At 42.4% G+C, this 20315-nt stretch overlaps 1 protein-coding gene across 1 annotated transcript in view; it reads left to right on the top strand.

Moving 5' to 3' along the window:
• ESF1 (ESF1 nucleolar pre-rRNA processing protein homolog) overlaps positions 1–20315 on the top strand; it is a 76518-nt gene that overhangs the window by 42640 nt on the left and 13563 nt on the right. The window contains exons 10-11 of the mRNA XM_019549124.1: positions 8539–8660; positions 10620–10707. Of these exons, the coding sequence (XP_019404669.1) occupies positions 8539–8660; positions 10620–10707 (210 nt within the window). The remainder of the gene's footprint in view (positions 1–8538; positions 8661–10619; positions 10708–20315) is intronic.

Below are 20315 nucleotides of genomic sequence, written 5' to 3'. Positions count from 1 at the left end.
GTGCTGGCTATCCCTTAGGATGTTGGCGTCGGCCAGTCCATTAAGAATGGCCTCTTTAATAAACTTTTCTAAGATCTTCCCCAGGATAGAAGTCAGGCTGATGGGCCTATAGTTAGCCGGATCCACTTTCCCCCCTTTCCTGAAGGGCCTCCTTCCAGTCTTCGGGCACTACACCGGAGCGCCAGGAGTTTTCAAAGATCCGTGCCAGAGGCTGGGCTATGACGCTCGCCAGCTCCTTAAGTACCCTGGGGTGTAGACTGTCAGGGCTGGCTGACTTGAAGGTATCCAGCTTCTCAAGGTGTTCCTTCACGTGGTCAGCATTAATGGAGGGCAAGGGATCTAATTTAAATTTTAAATTTATTATAGCAATGGAGACACTGGGAGGCTTCCAAATTGCTTTAAAATTGAAAATACATCAATAAAACATTGTACTCAACTGATACCTATATATACACACGTGTGTTTCCTTTAACTGTGGACAAACATGGTTAGTTTATATTAGTCCTTTCTTGTGCCAACATTGTCCTTTATTTTAATTGGTTCTTTTCCCTTTCTGGTATTTTCTTCCCTGTAACAGGTTGGTTTGTCCCCTTAAGGCTACATAGAGCAGAGGTTCAGTTTCTACATAGAGAATCACTGTTCTCCTCGTAGAAACCAGAAGTGTACAGACTATCAGTTTTTTGTCTCTTGGAGCAAAAACAGCTGCTCTGGGAGAAAAATAACCCTGGAACAATCAGGGTTAAGTTGTTCCCAGGAAACCTGAATGTCTGGATGCTTTCCCCTATCTCCAGGACCAGGAGACCAGGCAAAGGGGGAAAGACTCCTGTACCTTCCTGAGATGAGGGCTACCTCACTCTTTAAAAGTGGGCAGGGGCTTTACCCCATTGCCTCCTCTGCTTGGCTTGCAGAAGCCAAGTTCAGGGAGTGGCACTGTTTCCTAGTTTCTCCTCCTTCCCATTTCCTTCCCCCTCCAGCCCCTTCTCCAAGCCAGGGAAGTACCCAGCTTGGAGAAGGAGCTGGGGGCTATACCTCACTATTCCTTGTCCTCTCAGACTGGTTCAGAAGAGGAGAAGAGTAGCTGCTCCCTGCCTCTTCTGCAAGCCAGACACTGCCCTGCTTTGCCATAGTTTCTCTCCATTCCCAGAGACTGAACACAAAATGGAGGCAGCTGCTCCTCAATACTGTTCCCCTAAACTTGATCGGGGCAGATGCAGGGAGTCTTTCATTGCTGCTCTGCTCTGCTCTCCCTGGGGATTGGGAGAGGTGGAGAAGGCACTGCTCCCTTTGCCTTTCCCAGATCAGGATTAAATCCCAGTTTTGGGAAGGCATGGAGAGTAGGTGAGAGGGAGTGGCTGCAGACTAAATGTTTGTACTGCTTCCTCTCCTAGAAGGATTTCTCATTTCCAGTAGAAATGAGTGCCTGTATGCAGCCTAAGAGGGAGTAGGCAGCCTTGTTGTAGACAGAACCCACAGCAGGTTGTTATCTAATGAGGGGGCATATCCCACTAGCAGTTAAAAACCCCAAAGTAGAGAACAGAGAATGGCAAGCTGGGGGAAGGAGCAACTTATGGCTAGGAGGCAGGCTGGAATCCAGGTAAGTTCGCTACCAGGACCACCAGACAGTACGCTGCCAGAGCTAAAAAGCTTCTGCTATCACCCAGAGAAGGGCTGACCATTTTGTTTGCTTGCTTTTTTGTTTAAATGCAAAGATTGTGTTTGTGTATAGCGGATTGACTGAGGAGCAAAGGGAGCGAAACCAGCCTGCAAGCCAGCCCGATCAAACTTATGTTCCCCAATCATATCTTTTGTTTTAGGTTAAGTGAGCCACGTTCTTTTTTTTGTCTTCTCATCTACAACTGTGTTTCTTCTCATTACAGCATTCTCCTGGTCATTCTCATAGCCCTTCTTTACACAGTTCATATGCTTGAATGAGGGGACTAGATTTTTATATATTGTTCCCAGTGAGGTCTCACCTTGTCTTGGATCATATTTATCTATTCATCACATTAGCTCATAATCATCTGGGATCAACTAGTCTGTACAGGTCCTTCTTTTACTTCTCTTTTGCTTCCAACTGATGAGCCCCCAACAGATTGCTGCCTGGCAAAGTGATCTGCAGATCAGCTCTCAGCTTTGGTAAGCTTATAATAAATCTACCTGAAATAGACAGTTACTTTTTTTCCTTCTGCAGTCATAAGCCTTTTGACCACTTAAATACATTTTTATTTTAAGGAAGTGGTCTGGACAGTAGTTTCTGAGCCATTCTAATTGGTGGAGAAAGTCTTAATGCCTTTCTTGTGGTATTGGCAGTCTCATGAAAGGGCTATGCTTTCTTCCAAGTCTTACTTTGCCAGATGGATCAAATAATTCCATTTTCCAGGAAGATCAAAATTTGAAGTCCAGTACCCTCAGTTGAGCTTCATTCTGTTGAAGAAGTGACATGTGTCTCTATTTCAGTATCAGCCCTCTTCAGAGAGAATCTGCAAATTTATCACCTGACCATCTGAATTCTTTATCCAAGTATTACTGAGTTCAGTTGCTGTTATTTTGGATACAATTTCTGGACAACAGATGAGGCTACTGTCAGTGCTTTCTGGATAATGTGTACAATTGAAAACAATTCAACATATATTCTGTTTATATGAAGGAACAGTTCAGTGGTCACATTTTTGTTGTTCTATGGTAACATCTCTCTTATTTTTCCTAACTTTTCACTGTTATTATCCTGCTTGTTGGGCTAGCTGGATGTATGCTTGCTGTTTCTATTAGTTCTGGCTTATTGTGCAAGAAATAACTTTTTATGTTGGGGGGGAGTTTTGAGGGGGATTTTTTGATAATTTTTCTGTTGTCCTGATTATGGGCCATGGTATAGACCACTTCCAGGTCCTGTCTGTGTACCTAGAATTTGATCATACAACTCAGGGATGTCAGACTCATCTTATGCCCTGGTGCTGCTTTCTGGCCAGATCCCACCTGGGGCATACAGCTGTAGTTACTCTGGCTTTGACTTGACACATGGCTGCAGCTCCAGCTGTGCCTCTGGTACAAGGTTTGAGGTGTAGCTGTGGTTCCCTCCACGTGTCCGTGGTAGCTGTAGCATGGGGCCTTACAGGGCCAGTGGTTGAGGAGCTGGGTCCAGCAATGGCAGTAGGCCAAGCAGCCAGAGGGTGAACAAGGTGTCTGGGGCAACCTGCTGCCAATGGCCATGTCTGTTGGGGATAGCAGAAATAACTTTGGGATTAGTGGGTGAAGTAGTGTTTAAGACCAAGGAACCATTCCAGTAATTGGCTTCATTTTTATTAACAAACTACACACTTGGCCAGTAAGCAATGTCACATACCGTGCAAATGCAGCTGCAAGTAGGATAGGAAGACTTCAGTGCTAGGAATCCCAGGGTCTGCCAGCCAGGCGTCTAGGATATCTTGGGGAATGAGTGCTGTGAGGTGAATTTCTGATAATTCCAACTTGCTTCTGAAGCTTAAGCTTCTTATATTCCATTGAAGGTGGGTTGCTGTGGTTTTGAAAGTGAACTAGTCGCCTTTGAATGAGCCAATCACATTTTAAAATTCAGTTTATTCAAATGTATTCATGGTTTCCTGGCAACTTTTGCAGTTGCTTGCTGTACCATACCAGCATCCAGTCATTTCACTTGCTTACATGCCCCCTGCACGGTGCTATGTCAGACTGTTTCCTTTAAAGTCTGAGTTGTGAAACCACGTCCTCTTGTGTCTTGCTTACTAACAGGGGTTACAGATAAGTTACAAGGTTCTGTCTTCAGAGATGCTCAAAATAGCTAACTAATTATTTAGGCACAGCTCACCCCCTTTTATGTTGCAATGTCCACCAGGGCCCAAGGGTCCTGGGTTCTCTGTCAGGCCTCACCCCTCCCTGAGCAGTTCCATAGGCTAGCTCCTGCCCACAGGCCATATATTTTGACACCACTGTTGTAACTGATCAGGGGAGAAACAGAGCGTGACTGCAGACAGTGTTTTCCCACCTGCCTTGTGGGTCATTCAGGGATATATGGTCAAGGAGACTTCTTTATAGGTATATGTGACAGAAGTTAAAAGGTGTACAAAAGATTAAATGGGGAGGGGGAGTCCGAAAGACAAAAAGAGATGCACTGCTGGAGAACACATTACTATCCCTGTCAGCCACAAAGTTCCCGTGTGAAGCGAGGCCAGTTACTTAAACTCGATATTCTGCATATAAGAGAAGTTTTCTCTGTGTCCCCCTCATTTTTGGGATACTTGTCATGGTCTGGTGTGAAAAAGTGCTCAATGCTTCCAGCTGCCACTGGGCTTAGAACATATAAATGGTATGTGATGCAAAAAATCGGCTCTTGGGTGTCCCAAACAGGGCAATCAGATTATCTTCTGTATACTTTCCTTATCTGAGAAATGAGAAGGATAATGCCCTTTCACCTCAGGGATTCTGTAAACCTAATACTTGTGAAATAGTTGATTTGAGTGGGCATGGTGAGCACCATAGAAAAATCAATGAGTTAAGTGAAAATTCTGTTTCCAGTGCAGAATTTGAATAGTGTGCAGTAAGTAAAGCCAAATAGGAGAGCAAAACATGGAGCAAACAAAACATGGGCAGCAGGGCAGGCCCTACGAGGAGAGGCTAAAGGGCCTGAACCTATTCAGTCTCCACAAGAGAAGGCTCAGAGTAGATCTGGTGGCCATTTGCAAACTCACCGGGGGGGACCAGCAGGAATTGGGGGAGGCTCTGTTCCCCTGAGCACCACCAGGGATTACTTGGAATAATGGCCACAGATTGTTAGAGAGAAGGTTCAGGCTGGACATCAGAACACATTACTTTACGGTTAGGGCTGCCATGCTCTGGAATGGGCTCCCAAGGGAGGTGGTACACTCTCCTACCTTGGGGGTCTTCAAGAGGAGGCTGGACAGATATTTGGCTGGGGTGTTATGACCTTGCACTCATTCCTGCCCGGGGCAGGGGGTCGGACCTGATGATCTGTTCAGGTTTCTTCCCACCCTAAGCACTGTGAAACTATAAAATAAGAAGAAAACAAAACACTGAATAGCTGTTCATTCATTGAGTAGTTTGCATCCTGTATAGTACGAGAGGCAGAGATCCTGTGGAAAAAATAGTGGGTTTGTCTTGTAAGTCATGTTCATGTACCTATATTATTGAGTCATGCATTTGTGTTAAACTGAACAGTTGACGATATTCTAGTCCAGTGGCTGACTAGAGTAAACCATAACGGAAATGCATCTTGTAGCATAGGAATGTGTTTATTTAAATCATAGGCTGCTTCTAAACTTTTGAAGCTTACACACCTGATCCTAGGTTGTGTAAGGAACAGGTTTATGGGAGCTGCTCTTGTTCTAACTGCAGAAGCAGAGCTAAGGTGGCCCCTTGATGTTGACACAGTTCTGCCAGCAGAACCTACTCCATCCGCAGCGTGGGGAGGCCTATGGGCTACAGGCTGTAATGCTTTCACTGCCCTAGCTGACAGCAGAACTCTGAAAGGAAGTTTAGCAAGCGTTTAGTGGCATGATGGGATCTAATCCCCCCCCCCCAATCCCAACAATCACACCTGCATATATGTACATGGTGGATACTTGATTTTGGTATCAAGGATCAGATCCCAATTGTGCCATTACTACTTGCTGGTGCAGAGGCTCTTCAGGATCACAGTCCTGGACTCAGTGTCAGCAAGTTGAAAGCCAGGTTCCCACAGCCCAGTGTAAGCTGGTGTGGTCCTGGGGCTGGAAACAAGAGTCAGCTGATTGTTGGTCTGAGCTCTGGGATCACACAAGGTCCAATTCAGGAATCCAGGGCTGGAACCAAAAATCAACCAGTTGTTGGTCTCAGCCCCAGGACTACACAGGAACCAGTTTGAGATTCCAGTGTAGTCCCAGTCTGTGGTCCTCCCCTGGGGCTGGTACTTGAGCTCTGTGCACCACTGTCAGAAAACCTCACAGGCAGCTCACCTATATACTCATTCTTTTTTTCTAAGGTCCCAGTGCCCTGGGATCAGGAAGAGGTGTCCTGATCCCAAGGATGTGGTTTTAAAAGGTCCTGGCACATGGAACCTTTCTCTGATCCCAAGATCTGCATGTCCCAGATGTATCAAGTGCCTTGCTCGCCAGTTCCCTGGAAGCTGTGAGTCAAAGCAGTCAAGTTGCTGGCTCTCAGTGAGTTCTGCAGCTCCCCACAACCTGGTGTAGAGTTTTTCTTGCCCCTCATCTTTTTCAGAGGCTGAGGAGCAAGGCACGTTTTGGTACTGGGTCATGGGAAGCCATAGAGCTCACCCAGCACAAAAATGTGCATTGCCCCTTAGTCCACACTGAAGCTGCCAGGCAAGGCAAGCTCTATGCTGGTGTGGGGAGCACTGCAGCTCCTGCAACCTGACATCCCAGCTCAGCATCTGAATATAGCAGGATGCAGCCCTTCACAGGGATTCACCACAAAACTCTCAGCCTGCTGACATGGGGGAGCTGTCAACCAAGCCCTGCCATGAAGCCAGCATCAGCCCACATGGCAGGGCTACCCTGCTGCACATCCAGTTTAAGGTGTGATGGCAACCAGCCACAAAAATGTTATATAGCTTTGTGGCCTAATTTGTGGCTTTTTACCGGTTTTGTCAAGCCATTAATTGCCTGAACTGGCAGGAGTACTCTTCAAGTTTTTATGGCACTGTTAAGAGGTTAATCACAGCTAAATCATCATGTCAGCCAGGAGCCGAAGTCATAGTCAGCAGTTTTATTCTTGAGCTATTTAAGCTTATTAACAACTAAAATATTTTGGAGCAGGTAAATTGCAGTTCTGTGGTGTATACTTTCCTGAGAGCTTATGAAACTGCCGTATCTCCTGTGAAAAAAAAGAGGAAACTTCATTTAACAAATTGCTTCATCTGGTATCAGACCTCTCCCAAATATTGACTTCTCAGGAAATACTACATTGAGGGTTTTTCCAGGTGTGCAGACCTGATTTCACTAGAGAGGCAAAGCTGTAACTACCCAGGTAGCCTAGGGGGAGAGGACAGGCGGTTGTCCTTTGTATGTGGATTGGTTATTTTGTGTTGCTGCTGAATCAAATACTTTAGACATCTTCATAAATCTAAAGTGGTGATTTTCAACCAGCATACCATGGCACCCTTAGGTGCCTTGAGGTAATTTCAGGGGTGCCGCTACAAATGCAGTGTTAGCATTTGTAAGGTACACGAACATGATTTACAAGAGAAACCTAGAGATGTCAAATAGGAATCCAGGGTGTTAAATTCTGACTTACTGTGGTTTTTCCGAGTGCTTTGCAACAGAATAGCTCTATTATTTGTCTGTAGTTAAGAAAAAAATACAAACTAAGAGCTGACATGTTGTGGGGAAGGTGGGGGCTGGATGCATTGAGACTATAGAGGGGTACCTTGAATCTTAAAAAAAAAAAAAAAAAATGATTTAAAGAAACAAGAGGATAGTTCATTTGCTTTGTTTCACTTTTGGTTTCCATTAAGTCAGTAATTTGAATTTGTACCAAAATAAAAACAGAATATACTCCTTTCAGGCACTTTATATTTTTGTAATAATTCTGGAGCTGTTCTCTTCCAAGCCAATTGTATAATCACTACCCTCTATTGACAAATACTGTTTAAAAAGTAATGTAATCGCCTTTGAATTTGGCTTTCCTGACATACCGGAAGCCTACTGTTTCTTAATTTTAAATACCTTTCCCTATCCAACAGTTAGATATTGATCTGTTTGTTTAAAAAATAGTTTTGTGAATTAAAACCTGGCTATTTCTTAAAGAAAGCTACAGTATATTTGTAAAACCAAAGGATGTCACTAATAAGAAGGTTATGCATACTTGTGCATATTCAGTACTTCCGAATAATTAAATTACATCTATTTCAGAAGATAACACAGTTAACCCTCTGTGGCTCAAAAAATATTTTTTCTTCATGTTACCCATATCCATCTAATTATAGGGGTTTTTTTTTAATAAAGAATACATGCCATGACATTTTTTGTACAAAATTTTTTTTAAATTATAGTAGAAGAAATATGAATCTAGTGAGGCTGTGCTTCTTCATGTGAGTTCAGAACTTGAAAAATGCTTAACCTTATTTGTATCACAGTGTGTTTTTCTTTATTTTAATGGTATCACTTCACTTGTGTTAACCTTTTGCTTAATAGAATTAGAGGTTATTTGAAATAGAAAACTGAACACATTTAAGTTCTTTTGTGTAGTTTGATTTAATGAATAATTATTGTAGTCTTATAATTTTACATAACAGGTCCTTGAGTTGGCTCCAGTGTTGGGGTTTCTCTGTACTTTTTAATTGTGGTTTGACACTTTTTGTTTTGTAAAGAAACAATATAAAAACTCTTCTCCCATATAACAGTATTTTAAAGACTGTGTAGTCTTGTCAAGAAAAGAAGGCATTTGAGAATTGGAAAAAGCTAAACGGTGGTGCATTTATTAAGGGGAGGTAACAGCTTGTGAGAAAATTTAAATGACTGACTGATCGGTTGATCAACTGCATAATGGATTAACTTCTTTTTGCCACAGGACTTAAAGAAACAGCTGAAGAGATGGTTAAAAAAAAGCTAGAAGGAAAGGATAAACTAACTCCATGGGAACAGTTTTTAGAAAAAAAGAGAGAGAAAAGAAAAGTAAAGAAAAAAAGAAAGGTAATGTGCTTCTAAATTTGTAATTAAAACCCATAACTATACTATTTTTGTCTTCCTTTAAGTGTAAAGTATTTTGCAGCTTTCAGAATAATCAGGTATGCCTTCGTTGAGAGACATTGCTGATAACTAATACCTTGGCAGAGCTAAAGAATTAGCAGGATATTCATAGTAATGCTAGGCTTGTAAGCCTTTTCATATTTGTTTGGGAGCCAAAGTAAATATCATTATGCATTTGTGTGATTAAAGAAAAATAAATGTGTGAGTCTACCCAGAAAACTACCCTTTTGATCTTGGTATTTTGTTATATTCTGGAATGTTTGAAGAGCAGTCATTTTTATTACTTGGATATGATGAACAGACAGCAAGGCTTGTGATTAGGATGATAGTTGTTTGTTCAGTCTTAAATGATAAACAGATTTCTGCCTCCTAGAAACATGCATTTCTAATGGCATCGAGAAATTGCTCAAAGATCAACCGAATGTTTGCATTTGGGGGATATTGCTGGGTATGAATGAGAATGGAATTACTTTCATACCACTTGTCTTTCTACTCGGCTGCTGCTTCATTTTTCCATGTAAAGTAGAGATTTGTCAGTAGATTGACGTATACAATAGCAGTTCACAGACATAGGGAGAGAGATTTACTAGACAGTACTATTTATGTAGGGGGAACCTAGTTGCTGTCTAACATTCCTGACACTGTCCTCCTTCATCCTAAACTAGGATCTGTTAACAGCTACTATTAATTACAGCAATTTCTGCAACTTTATTAAGACATTCAACCTGTTTTCTAAGAAAAGTTTCAACTGGGCATTGACTTACAGTCAATTAAGAAAGCTGAGTGGCTTCAGCTGAACAGATTGCAATACTATATGCTAGAACAACTCTTGCTAAGGCCACTCATTTCTTGCTAAAATAAGGCATGTTAGTGGTTCTCATATGCGGAAGGCTAGGTCTTCTGAGGGAAGAGACCAAAATATGTTTCCTTTGTAAGTCCCAATGTACATTTGGTGGACTTCAGGGAACAATCTAAGGAAGGGGTGGGCATTTATTTCTGGCAGAAGACAGCTTACTGAGTTTTGGCAAGCCATCAAGGGCCACGTGACAGGTAGCCGGGGCAGATAAGTATTAACTTGCTAAATTTTTTAGGGGGCTTGCCACATTTTGCCCACCCCTGCCTAAGCCTGTTTACTGAAACTTTCTTTCTAAGGAGGATTGTTATGGAGAATGTCAGTTAAATTGTTGCCATTGACTTACTACAGGGTCACTTGGACAATAGTTAATTGTTTTCAGTTTATATAGAATCAGCATACTTTATAAGACTCCTGATAGGTTTGATGAGCATGTTTATATGCTGAGATGCTTCTCAGCATATAAACTGCTGAGGAGGAGTGGGGAGGAGGGAAATGTAAGCAATCTTGTGTGTAAACAAAACAAAACAAAAAAAACACCAAACAAATGAAAAAGAAGGACCTACACTTCTTTGCTAGTGACCTTCAGCACTGATGTTTAACAGCTTCCTTCTTTAAAGAAGATAGGATTCCCAACTGTTTGCTTAGTTTGTGAATGTGCAGTACAAACCTGCTATGACATGCTTAGGCTGAGGTCTGCATTTTTACTCCTTTTCATTGATGTTCCTGAGTTAACTTGAAAAATAACAAGCATGGATATGAAAAAGTGAACTTGTAGGAATGTTTATTCTACACACTTAATCTATTCAGGGAACTCAACAAACAGCTTTCTCTGTATGGATAGTAAGCTTTGTAGTTTCATGTGTTTAACAGATTTAGGATATTTTATTTACATCTCTTAGCTCACAGTTTTACAGTTGGTTCTGTGTTATTTAATTCAAAGCTGTAAATTTGTTTGTAGTAAAAATAATATTCAAGTCACATGAAACTTCTGCATTAGAAATGATCTAACCTGTTAGAAATAATATGATGCTTGCTTTCTATTATAGGCTGATGCTGAGGAGCTGAGTGGAGAGGAACTTCCCTCCGACGTTGATTTAAATGATCCATACTTTGCTGAGGAACTTGGGGTAAAAGGTTGGTCAGTAGAAATAATTTCACTTTCTCAAATTAGTGTTCTCTCTAGATCAGTGGTTCCCAACCTTTTTAGACTGCAGACTGGCAAACCATGGACTGGAAGTGACTGCAGACTGGCAAACTGTGGACCAGCAGACTGCAGACTGAAAGTGACTGGCATACCGTGGACTGGCAGCCTACCCATTTTTATGCAGTATGCCCTACACTTCTGGTCTAGCAGCCAACTCTCCTGTGGACCAGCAGCCAACCCTTTATGGCCCAGTACTGGGCACCTCTTCTCTAGACAATGAATTGAAGAAATGGAGGAATCAGGGTAGTATGTATATGAGAAAGGGAAGCATTCTAATCAAAATTAAAAGTAAAGCTCATTTTGCCAGGAGTTGTTTGGGATATTTGTGACATGTTAGATGGTGCATTTTTGCAGGTTTTTGTAGAGTAACAGGACGAGACTTCCAATATTTCCAGTAGCAAGTGTCAGCTAATCATCTCCAGAAAATGGCTGTTGGAGGCAGATCTGTCACCTGATCCTCTGAACATGTCTGATGTCAAAGAGTGATGTAGTTTTGAAATCAGGTCTGTCACATGTGTGTATTAATGGAGTTGCAGGACTCTGTGCCTTTGGGTGAGTCCTCTTAGAGGTTCTGACAGTTGAGAGGAGTATACCAGGTTTATTGAAACTAACTTTCACCCTGAATTTTTTTATCGCTAAGTGGGGATGTAGATTAGGGGTTGTCAGCCTATGGCTCATGGGCCAAATTTGGCCTGTGGAGCCATTTTACTTTTTTGGAGCCTGGGGACTTTTTGGCAGCATGTCAGTGGTGAGGTGGGGACTTGGGCTACATGGCAGCAGGGAAAACCAGCAAAAGCGCTATGCAGGGGGTGAAGCAGTGACTGTGGCTCTGGCAGTAGCAATGCAGTTTAGGTTGGTAGTGGTCCACACAGAGCTAAGCTCTGTTAAAGTGGCCTTCATTGTAAAAACATTACAAACCCTGGTATAGATGATGGTAAATACCCAGAAGTCAGAAATAATTTGGTATTTCAGGGCTTTGGTTCTAAAGAGTGAGTGTGTTGTTATGTTGTCTCCCCTCTTCCCCCACCTCAATTCCTTTTAGTATCTGATATTTTAGGATCTCGGAACATACCTGATTCTTAGTGGATCTGGATCCTTATTTTGGATGAACTCATTCACCTCTTTAGTCATTTGCTCTGTGTGTGTGTTGGGTTATTGCTTTGATTATGTGGGGTGCTATTGCATTGTTCACTATGTGTTTAGTGTAATCTAGTGTCCTGCAAACAAACAAATGGCCTAAGCTTTTTACATTATGCTTTTAATCAAGTTGCTGTTACCTTTCTTCATTCTGAAGTTCAAAGAAGTTGCTACGTTTCTAAAGTATTACTCCTTTTTCTGTACCTACATGCCTATTATGGTTCTGGCTCAGTCAGACAGGAAAGAATTGAGCAGTGAAGGATTGCTAACTTGAAAGATCTTGGTGATCTTTTAAATAGGTAGCAGCCTGTATTTATTTTGGTCTGAGTATTCTGTTGGCACGCTGAGGTGAACATCAAGAATGACTCGGCAGTAACATTCTTGGCAGCATGATGTTTTGGCAAATAAACAGGGCTGATTTAGGGTTTAACATACCTTAACATGCGCTTCAAATCATGCTGATTATGGGATCATGTTTACATTTCATTAACCAACTATGAGGAAACTAAAGCTGATTTAAGGAAACTGGTATAAAAGAAAATACTGTTTCTGTCCATACACAGTAAAAAGGAAAATTCATGTGATACTTTTTAAAAGATTCTCATTCCTGAGTTTTGTGTACCCAGCGTGAGACAGGTTGTGAACTCCCTCATTTTTAACCAGCTGTGCAGAGGAGCTGGTTCTGTGACCTGAACTGCCATAATATCCTCCAGTCTCTTTCCTGATGCACAGAAAGGAACAGGTATCACTAAAATAGAATCAGTTATAACTCTGTTTTGGCATGGATAAGAAAGCTTTAAAAAGATACTGCAGAGTCTTGAGTAGATGAGTGAATTCAGTGAGGTTTTTTTTCAATTTTCTGTCATTGGAGGTAATTTTTTAATAGGATTCACGCTGTTGGAGATGACAACAAGAAGTGCCTGTGAGTGAGTGAGAGCAAGAGAGAGAGAAGGCAGCTTGATCTAGTAGGTGAAGTAGTGGACTACAACTTGGAAGGCCTGCATTCTGTTCTTGGCCCTGCCACTTGCCTAATGGGTGATGTTGGGCAAGCCAGTTCAGCTCTCTGCCTCAGCTGGGGATGCCGCTGCCCCTGACTCCCTTTATAAAGTACATGATGATTTACGTGGTGTTTAAATGTTGGTATTTATATTAATAATAGACCCTTAAAAATATGACACTGAATACACAATGAACCCAAATTTGGCCAACTCAAACACAAAAAATATTAATAAACAGCTGTTGGGGCAGGAGATTTTAGCCATCTTCATCTCAGAAATGGGTTATGTAGTAATGCGAGTCCAAGCGATGACTCCATTATAGGGGCAAAAGCTTAGGAGCTGACAGCAAAGATATGCACTGATAACTTGGAGCTTCAAGGGGTAACACTGTTCTCTACCACGTCTTACACGAAAGAAGCCTGCATCGTCTTAATGGCAGCCCCAGCCAATGTTCTTGTTCAGTACTTTGTCTTAGGCTAGGTCCTGGGAGAAACTTTTACAAGGGTGAGCACTTTTCAGCAGTAAAGCTGGGGGTGAGAAAGGTACGATGCTCCACTTGTTTCACTTGAAAGACTTCCTTCCAGGTAAAGCCCAGCAACAAAGCTGTGAGGTGTTTGGATTCATAGGTGTGTGAATTTAAGTCTGCCTTTCCCCCTTAGCACCAAATTTGTACGCAGTGGTATATATGCCAACAGGATAGTCTGTTGCTCTCTGTGTCTGAGTCTATACAAAAGCACACCTCTGGGAACAAAGAGTTCTGGCACCAGTGTATCTTGGTATTTGAGGAGTTTGGCAGCCAAAACAAATCTAGTCATTCTAACCTGATTTGCAAAAACTAAGGGAAAGTTTGGATCCTCCAGAGAAAATGTATTCTTTCCTTTCTTTGTATACCGTGTATTTGTTACCAAATGCCTGGGCTTTTTTTTTTTTTTTGTAATGCAAATAATAATCCTCAGAATTTCCATGTTGATCTCCTTTATCTGATCGACGTCGCATTCCATAGATGTATTGGCAGTAGTGGGATGGTGCAAGAAGAGATCTTGGCACAGACGGCCTTAAAAAAAGTGGCTGCTAGTAAAGTCAAATGTTAACTGCTCTAAGGCCAGCTCTAGTTGCATAAATATAGATGATCTAGGTGCAAACATCTACCTAACTTCAAAGAGGACTCCTAAAATGCTGAGAGCCCCAAGCTGCTTGTGTTATACAAGTTGCTTATCTTTGTGGTAATCGCAGCCTTAAAACTGAATAATGGGCATTTTGAATACTGCATGCTGGTACTGCTGAGAGCTTCAGTTTCTTTTCAGTTCCTGCACTAGTGTATGAAGTGTTAAATGATTGCTTTGATTAGCATGCCAGAAGGCTAGCTATCATTTGGTGCTTTTTGATGTGACCTTTTAGGGTGTCATGATGCTAAACCTGGATATACTCCAGAGTTTTGTGACTTTTATGGCAATTAAAATTGTTGTGTATCAACCTGTGCACTTAATCTAGAAAGAATCTTGGGGTGATTAACTTGGCCCATGCCAGTGCTGAGTTGTGCTGTGAAGGAACTTGGTGTCTTGGGACTAGGTGGCCAAAAAGGGGGGGAAAAGGACTAGTATTTGGAGCCAACTGGCTTTATATGCTTCATTTAAACTTAAGTGTGTGATATATCTGGGTTGAAAGGAAAGAGTTAACATAGAGAAATGTCAAGCAAATGGAAAAGTCACTAGTCAAATATGAATTAAGGTATTATGCAAGCCAAAAATACTTTTTAAAACATGGTTATTAACTTAAATAGTTGACTGACTCGGTAGTAATTTTTTTGCAGCTGAAGATAAAACAATGATTACATGTCAATTGAGACTCATGAGAAAGGAATAAGACAAGATGAAGTACAATATTGCAGATGAGATTCATGTAAAAAAGGGCTGGAGGAAAATGGAAACTATCGTGTACTAATAGTGTTTGCTTTTTATCATACCTGAGCAAGTTATTTTGGAGACGATGAAGCAGATTCCTGTTCTTTGAATTCAAGAAACCAAGTTGCTAACAAAAATATGAAGTTCTGTTTGTCTTATTTTTGTTCCAAAATTTCCTTTTGCTGGGGTGACCTTAATCTGGCCAGGTAATAGTGAGCAGTTACTTAAAACAATCTTATACTTTTGATGATAGAATTTTTAGGATTGGTGATTGACAGTAAAGAATTGTTTTTGGTAGACAGATGATTATTAGTTGTATATTGTGGTAGCAATAGTATATGTGAAATTTAGTGGCCTGTAGACAGGTGTCTTAGGCTTCCCACAAAAAGATTTGTTTCAAAGCGCTTATGATGTGTAAAGTGTCCTTATGTTCAGTGGAGTTAGCTATAGGTACTTCTAGGGGGGAAAAGGTTCTTTTGGGTTTTTTGATGAGTAAATTTATTTATTTTGCAGCTTTTGTACTGTTAATCAAATTCCTGTGGGCTGCAGCAGTTTGCTAATTCTTTCACATGCTCTGGTTAATTACAAATGTTAACTGTTTAAAGCAGTAGTGATCAGTATTAGCACGTAAGGGAACACAACAGACAAGCAAGGATTGAGAGCTATGGATCCAGTGCTGAGAGGTCAAGAGCACTGCTAGTGTTTATTGTTCTGTGCCTGTTTCACCAAGGACTGAATATCCAGGCTTTCAAGCCTCTGTAGGGAATAGGTGAGATTTCTTTGTGTCTCTGTGCAGACTGCGACTGTGACTTAGATCAGACCCAGTGCTGGAGCCCTCAGGTGGTGAATTCTTTTATATTAATAAGAACTTAACACTAACTTGTAAGACTTGCATTTATGCTGGTTGCAAATGGAACCACTGGTGAACAAGAGAGTCTAATGGGACTCAAACGGAGTTAATAGCATAGAAAATAGGAATTCTTTTTGTGGCCTTGAAGTCCTTAAGTTATAAGCAGCTATTGACTTTTTAGTATCCAAAAAAAGTTCTTGGCCAGGTGAATAGAACCACTGTCTGTCCAACCAGTTCAGAAATGCATTTCATAAAAACGAATTGGGGAAAGCAGAGAAAAGGACTGTCACTTCGTAGAATGCCTCTTCCTCTTCATTCCTTGTTCAGGCACAAAGCCTGAAACACAAGGGAATGGCCAGTTCTGTTCCACCAGAGGAAAAGGAACCAGGAGAAAGTCAGCTTATGGAGAAGTCTTTAGTCACTTTTAGCTACCCAGTGCAAATAGTCACCAACATGGCGTTGGAAGGCTGACCTGGAGGAAAACACAGCTTCCCAAGATGCCCCAGAGAACTGACATCAGTTAAAAGACCAGAGGTTGTGCCAGAATGATAGATTACCTTCACTGGAGACTGTTAAGAGGAGATCAAACATTCTGTGAGCTACACAAAGACAGCGGGACTGCACATAGGAAGGAGAGAAAGGCAAGTCCCAGAAGAGTTATGATGCATATTAGCATTTATGACGCCATGGCAGAAGACCCTACAGCTCATCAGAGTTTTCAGACATATTAGAAAGGAGGTGAAAGAGAGAAAAGGAAAGGTTGCATTCAAATCCTTCCTGTGTCACAGGCAAAGAAGTTAGATAATAGAAATTAACAGAAGTTAAATCATGGGCTAGATAAAGGGATTTTGGTTTTATATAACATTTAGATCACCATCTAGGAGGAGAAGAGAACATATAGCTTGGATTACTCCCTAGAAGAACCGGATTTCTGGGCGATGGGGGCAGGAGAACTTTGGGAAATAACAGGGGAGAAAATAAATTTGGTAAAATTGGTATTATGGAATAGTGATGGGCTGAGTCACAGTAGCAGAATTTTAAGATCACTTGGATATGATCCATTTTTAAATGCTCCACATCTGATATGCTGTTTTAGATGTAAAGATGAATAGATGTAATATGAGGTTTGGAAAACCACATCCTAAATGCAGGCTTCTCTCACCTGATCTCAGTAGCAGTTATTCATACCTGCTCCATCCAATCCCTTTGTGTTCATTACAATGACACCTAACGTGATGTAGGCAATTTGGTGTATATGTAGAAGTGTTGGAATTCAACATTTCTAATGGTATATTAGAACTTTGTGGTACCTTGCTCCCTTTCTGGAAATAGTGCAAGGGCTTTTGCCATATCCAGGGGTTAAGGTTGCCTTTTGAGCAACATATATCTTATCCTTTTGTTTTGTAGCTTACAGGTATGTGAGCATAGCTGAACACAGTGTTCTGCAAAGGTACAGAGCCTATTAGATAAATTTGACTTTGTTAATGTTTTGGGGGTGTAGGTTGTAGCCGTGTTGGTCTAAGGACGTAGGCAGACAAGGTTCTTTGCGTGATGTTTTGGAGCATTTAATATAGATGTTTGTAAAATTCTCAGCATATCCATGTTTTACAGTAATTCCTCTTCTTTTGGTTTCCTAGCTGTGATTGTTGGCTGAAGGTTGGGTAGTGTGGGGATGTTGGTAAATAGAAGTGGAACTCCTCAATATTATGCCCTGCATAAATTACCTTCTCCTTTCTCCCCTGCTCTTCATCATGCTGCTCCAATACCCCCTTATTTTTCCTTGCTTTTCTAAGCCCCACCATTTGCTTAAATTCCACCAGTGCCATCCCAGCCTCCCCTCTAGTGCCTACAGCTCTGATCACCCACAGCTTCCCTGCTAGGCATACCTTAGATGTGTGCTGCTTCTAATTCCAGATCCTCCTTCTTTGCCACTTCATGTTCTGATCAACACTGTGGGGATGGTCCATAGGAAGGTGGGAAAGTTATGGGGAGTGACTAGGGACAGGAGAAGGGGGCAATGGAGTGGGGATACAGTAATCCTATCCTGGAGCAGGGTGTAGTGCAGGTGTGGCCAAAACCGCAGCCTGCGAGCAGTATGCCACTCCTGAGCAGTTTAAATGCAGCTCCTGAAGAAAGTATTTGAATGCCAAAGTATTACTTGAGCTGGGGCTCTGTGCTCAGATTGGCTCTGACATATGCACCTCCAGGATTTTATTCCTGTCTCTTTGCTACATTCAGATTTTAGTTTGCAGCAAGTTTGGCCACCTCTCACACCTAGTTGTTGGGCAAGAGGCTCTCTGTATCCATCTGCAGCATAAGATGTACAGAAAGGTGTAAAGTGGCCTGTTCTTCTCAATGGCATGGAGGAAATCCTATAAAGAAAAATACAGCCTGAAACAAGGAAGCTGAGGCTGTACCATTCATTTTCATTGGTGTTTTTACCCTCTTCCCATGGTGTCGGCAGTACTGGTCATGTCATGCACTAAGCATGAATGATTTTAGTTCCTTATCCTTGTATCAGCTATGTGGGGGTATATTTAGAGTGGAGGGAGACAACGAAGAGGCCAACAATGTGAGAAGGTGAGTGCATAGCACTGAAGACCTCTTAGTCTTCCATTTCACAGGTCTAGCCTTCCTCTTTCCACTCCTCAGTCTCCTGACCTGCTCTGATCTCCCCTTCTTTTCTAGGAGTAATGGGCATGGTGATGGAAGGATTTATTTGGAGCCTCGTTTCTACTGTTGGGGATAGCATAGGGATGGGGGACAGTATATTTTTCAAGGAGGCTGCATAGTGGGAACAGAGTGGATTTGATTTAAATCCAGTCAATTTAAATCACTGGTCAGGTAGCCTCTATTTAATCATTGTTTTCTACAAAAAGTGCATTCTTGTTGTTTGATATAACTTTTGTTCAAGGCTATGGATAATCAGGATATGTTCTACACTTTTCTGTAGCCCAGTGTTGAGAACTTTGGCTATGAGGATTCCATCTATTTTGTCATGATTTTGTTTATGAATTGTCATTGGATTAGGCCAGTTCTCATTATATCACTCCAGACAGTCCACTGCTGATTTCCATCACACATCTTGTAGGAGAGAGTTTGGCCCCTCCTGCTTCCTTCAGAGTAGCTACTGCAAAGTGGTTGTTATGGAAGTGTTGTGCAACTTTAACAAAATTGCACTGATAATGTTTCTCTCTTGTTTCTGCTGCCCCTCCCACCTTGCATTTATCTCCAGACTCCTCTTTGCCCAAATCTGCTCCACCCCCAACAATTGTCTGTCATTTAACTTCTTGAAACTTTGCACTTTTAGAGAGAGGTAATGGCTTGACTCTGTACATAAACTTGTAGAGAGACAAGAGGACTGATGGGTAGGTAATCAGGTCTGTTATCTCCCATGTCCATATACTGGGTGTCCATATTAACAAGGATGTTATCTCTGGAGAGACAAATCTACAGTTTGAGAATTGAAACTAAGCATCACAGAGATGCTTAACGGGATTTTCTAGACCAGTGGTCACCAAACTGACTGTTGGGGGCTCCACAATCAACCATCTCAGATCGACTGTCAGAAGCTCCATGATCGGGAGAGGTAGGATGCATGTGTGGAGCAGCCAGGACACAGTCCAGTAGTGGCAGGACATACAAGCTGCGTGATGCACATGACTGGACTTAGCTGTGTCCCCTGCCACTGGGGACAGGCTGGGTGAGTAGGATGACCCCCCTCCGTTCCCTCTGCCCCTGGGTGAGTGGGGTCAAAAATATAAATTGGCCAAAAAAGTGTTTCGTTAAGTAGCTGATTATACTCTGAAATAGGACACTGCAATTCTTGAAAAGCCCCTGAAATATTTTAAAGAATTGCCTTTAAAAAAAATCTCTTAACTTTTTCCAAACATCTTTCAGAACTCAGGTGGACTTCCAAGATAGGCTTTAGGGGGGAAAAAAATCCTGGTTTTAGGGGCCCATTCTTATGGGGGTCCCAGAGGCTCCTCTATAGATTAGTGAAAATTAAAGAAAACCACTCTACCCAGTGGGACTCAGTGCTCAGTCTAGAACAGTAATCTCCAACCTTTTTTAGGTGAGAATCACTTTTTGAAGTAAAGGGCAATCCAGGATCTACTGTGCCCCTTGCCTCCCTGCCCAGCAGCTCAGTTAGGTGTGGGGGGGAAGAGAAGAATAGATTGAGCCCCCCACAGTAAGGGAGGGACTGGGGCCCTGGCTGGGCTGGGGTAGAGTTAGGGCCTGAGCAGCTCATCCAGGCATGCGGGCAGGCTCCCACTGCTGCATGCACCCTGGCGGGGCCTCCCATAGTCTGTGCATGGGGTGAGGCAGCTGCTGCTGCCCGCTGGGCTTTGTGCCCCGAGCTCTGCTGCAGCTTAGGGCTCAGGGCACAAATGCCAGGGCGCAAAGCCCAGTGCACAGTGGCAGCTGCCTCGCCCTCCACACAGATCCGGGGGGCATATGCCCCCCAGGCCTCTGCCAGGGTACATACAGTGGCAGGAGTCTCCTCACACGCCTGAACGAGCCATCCTCCCCCCAGCCCGGCTTCAACTTTCCCCTGGCCCTGCACAGCCGGGTCCCCGCTCATCCCTGCTCCAATCCCTCCCTCACCAGGGGGCCTTGATCTGGTCTCCCTGTCCCCTTCCCCAGACTGA

This window comes from Crocodylus porosus, unplaced genomic scaffold (assembly GCF_001723895.1).
Source record: "Crocodylus porosus isolate Cpor-Errol unplaced genomic scaffold, CroPor_comp1, whole genome shotgun sequence".
Lineage (NCBI taxonomy): Eukaryota > Metazoa > Chordata > Crocodylia > Crocodylidae > Crocodylus > Crocodylus porosus.
Note: the sequence above shows the minus strand (reverse complement) of the source record. Positions and strands in the feature narration are given on the sequence as shown.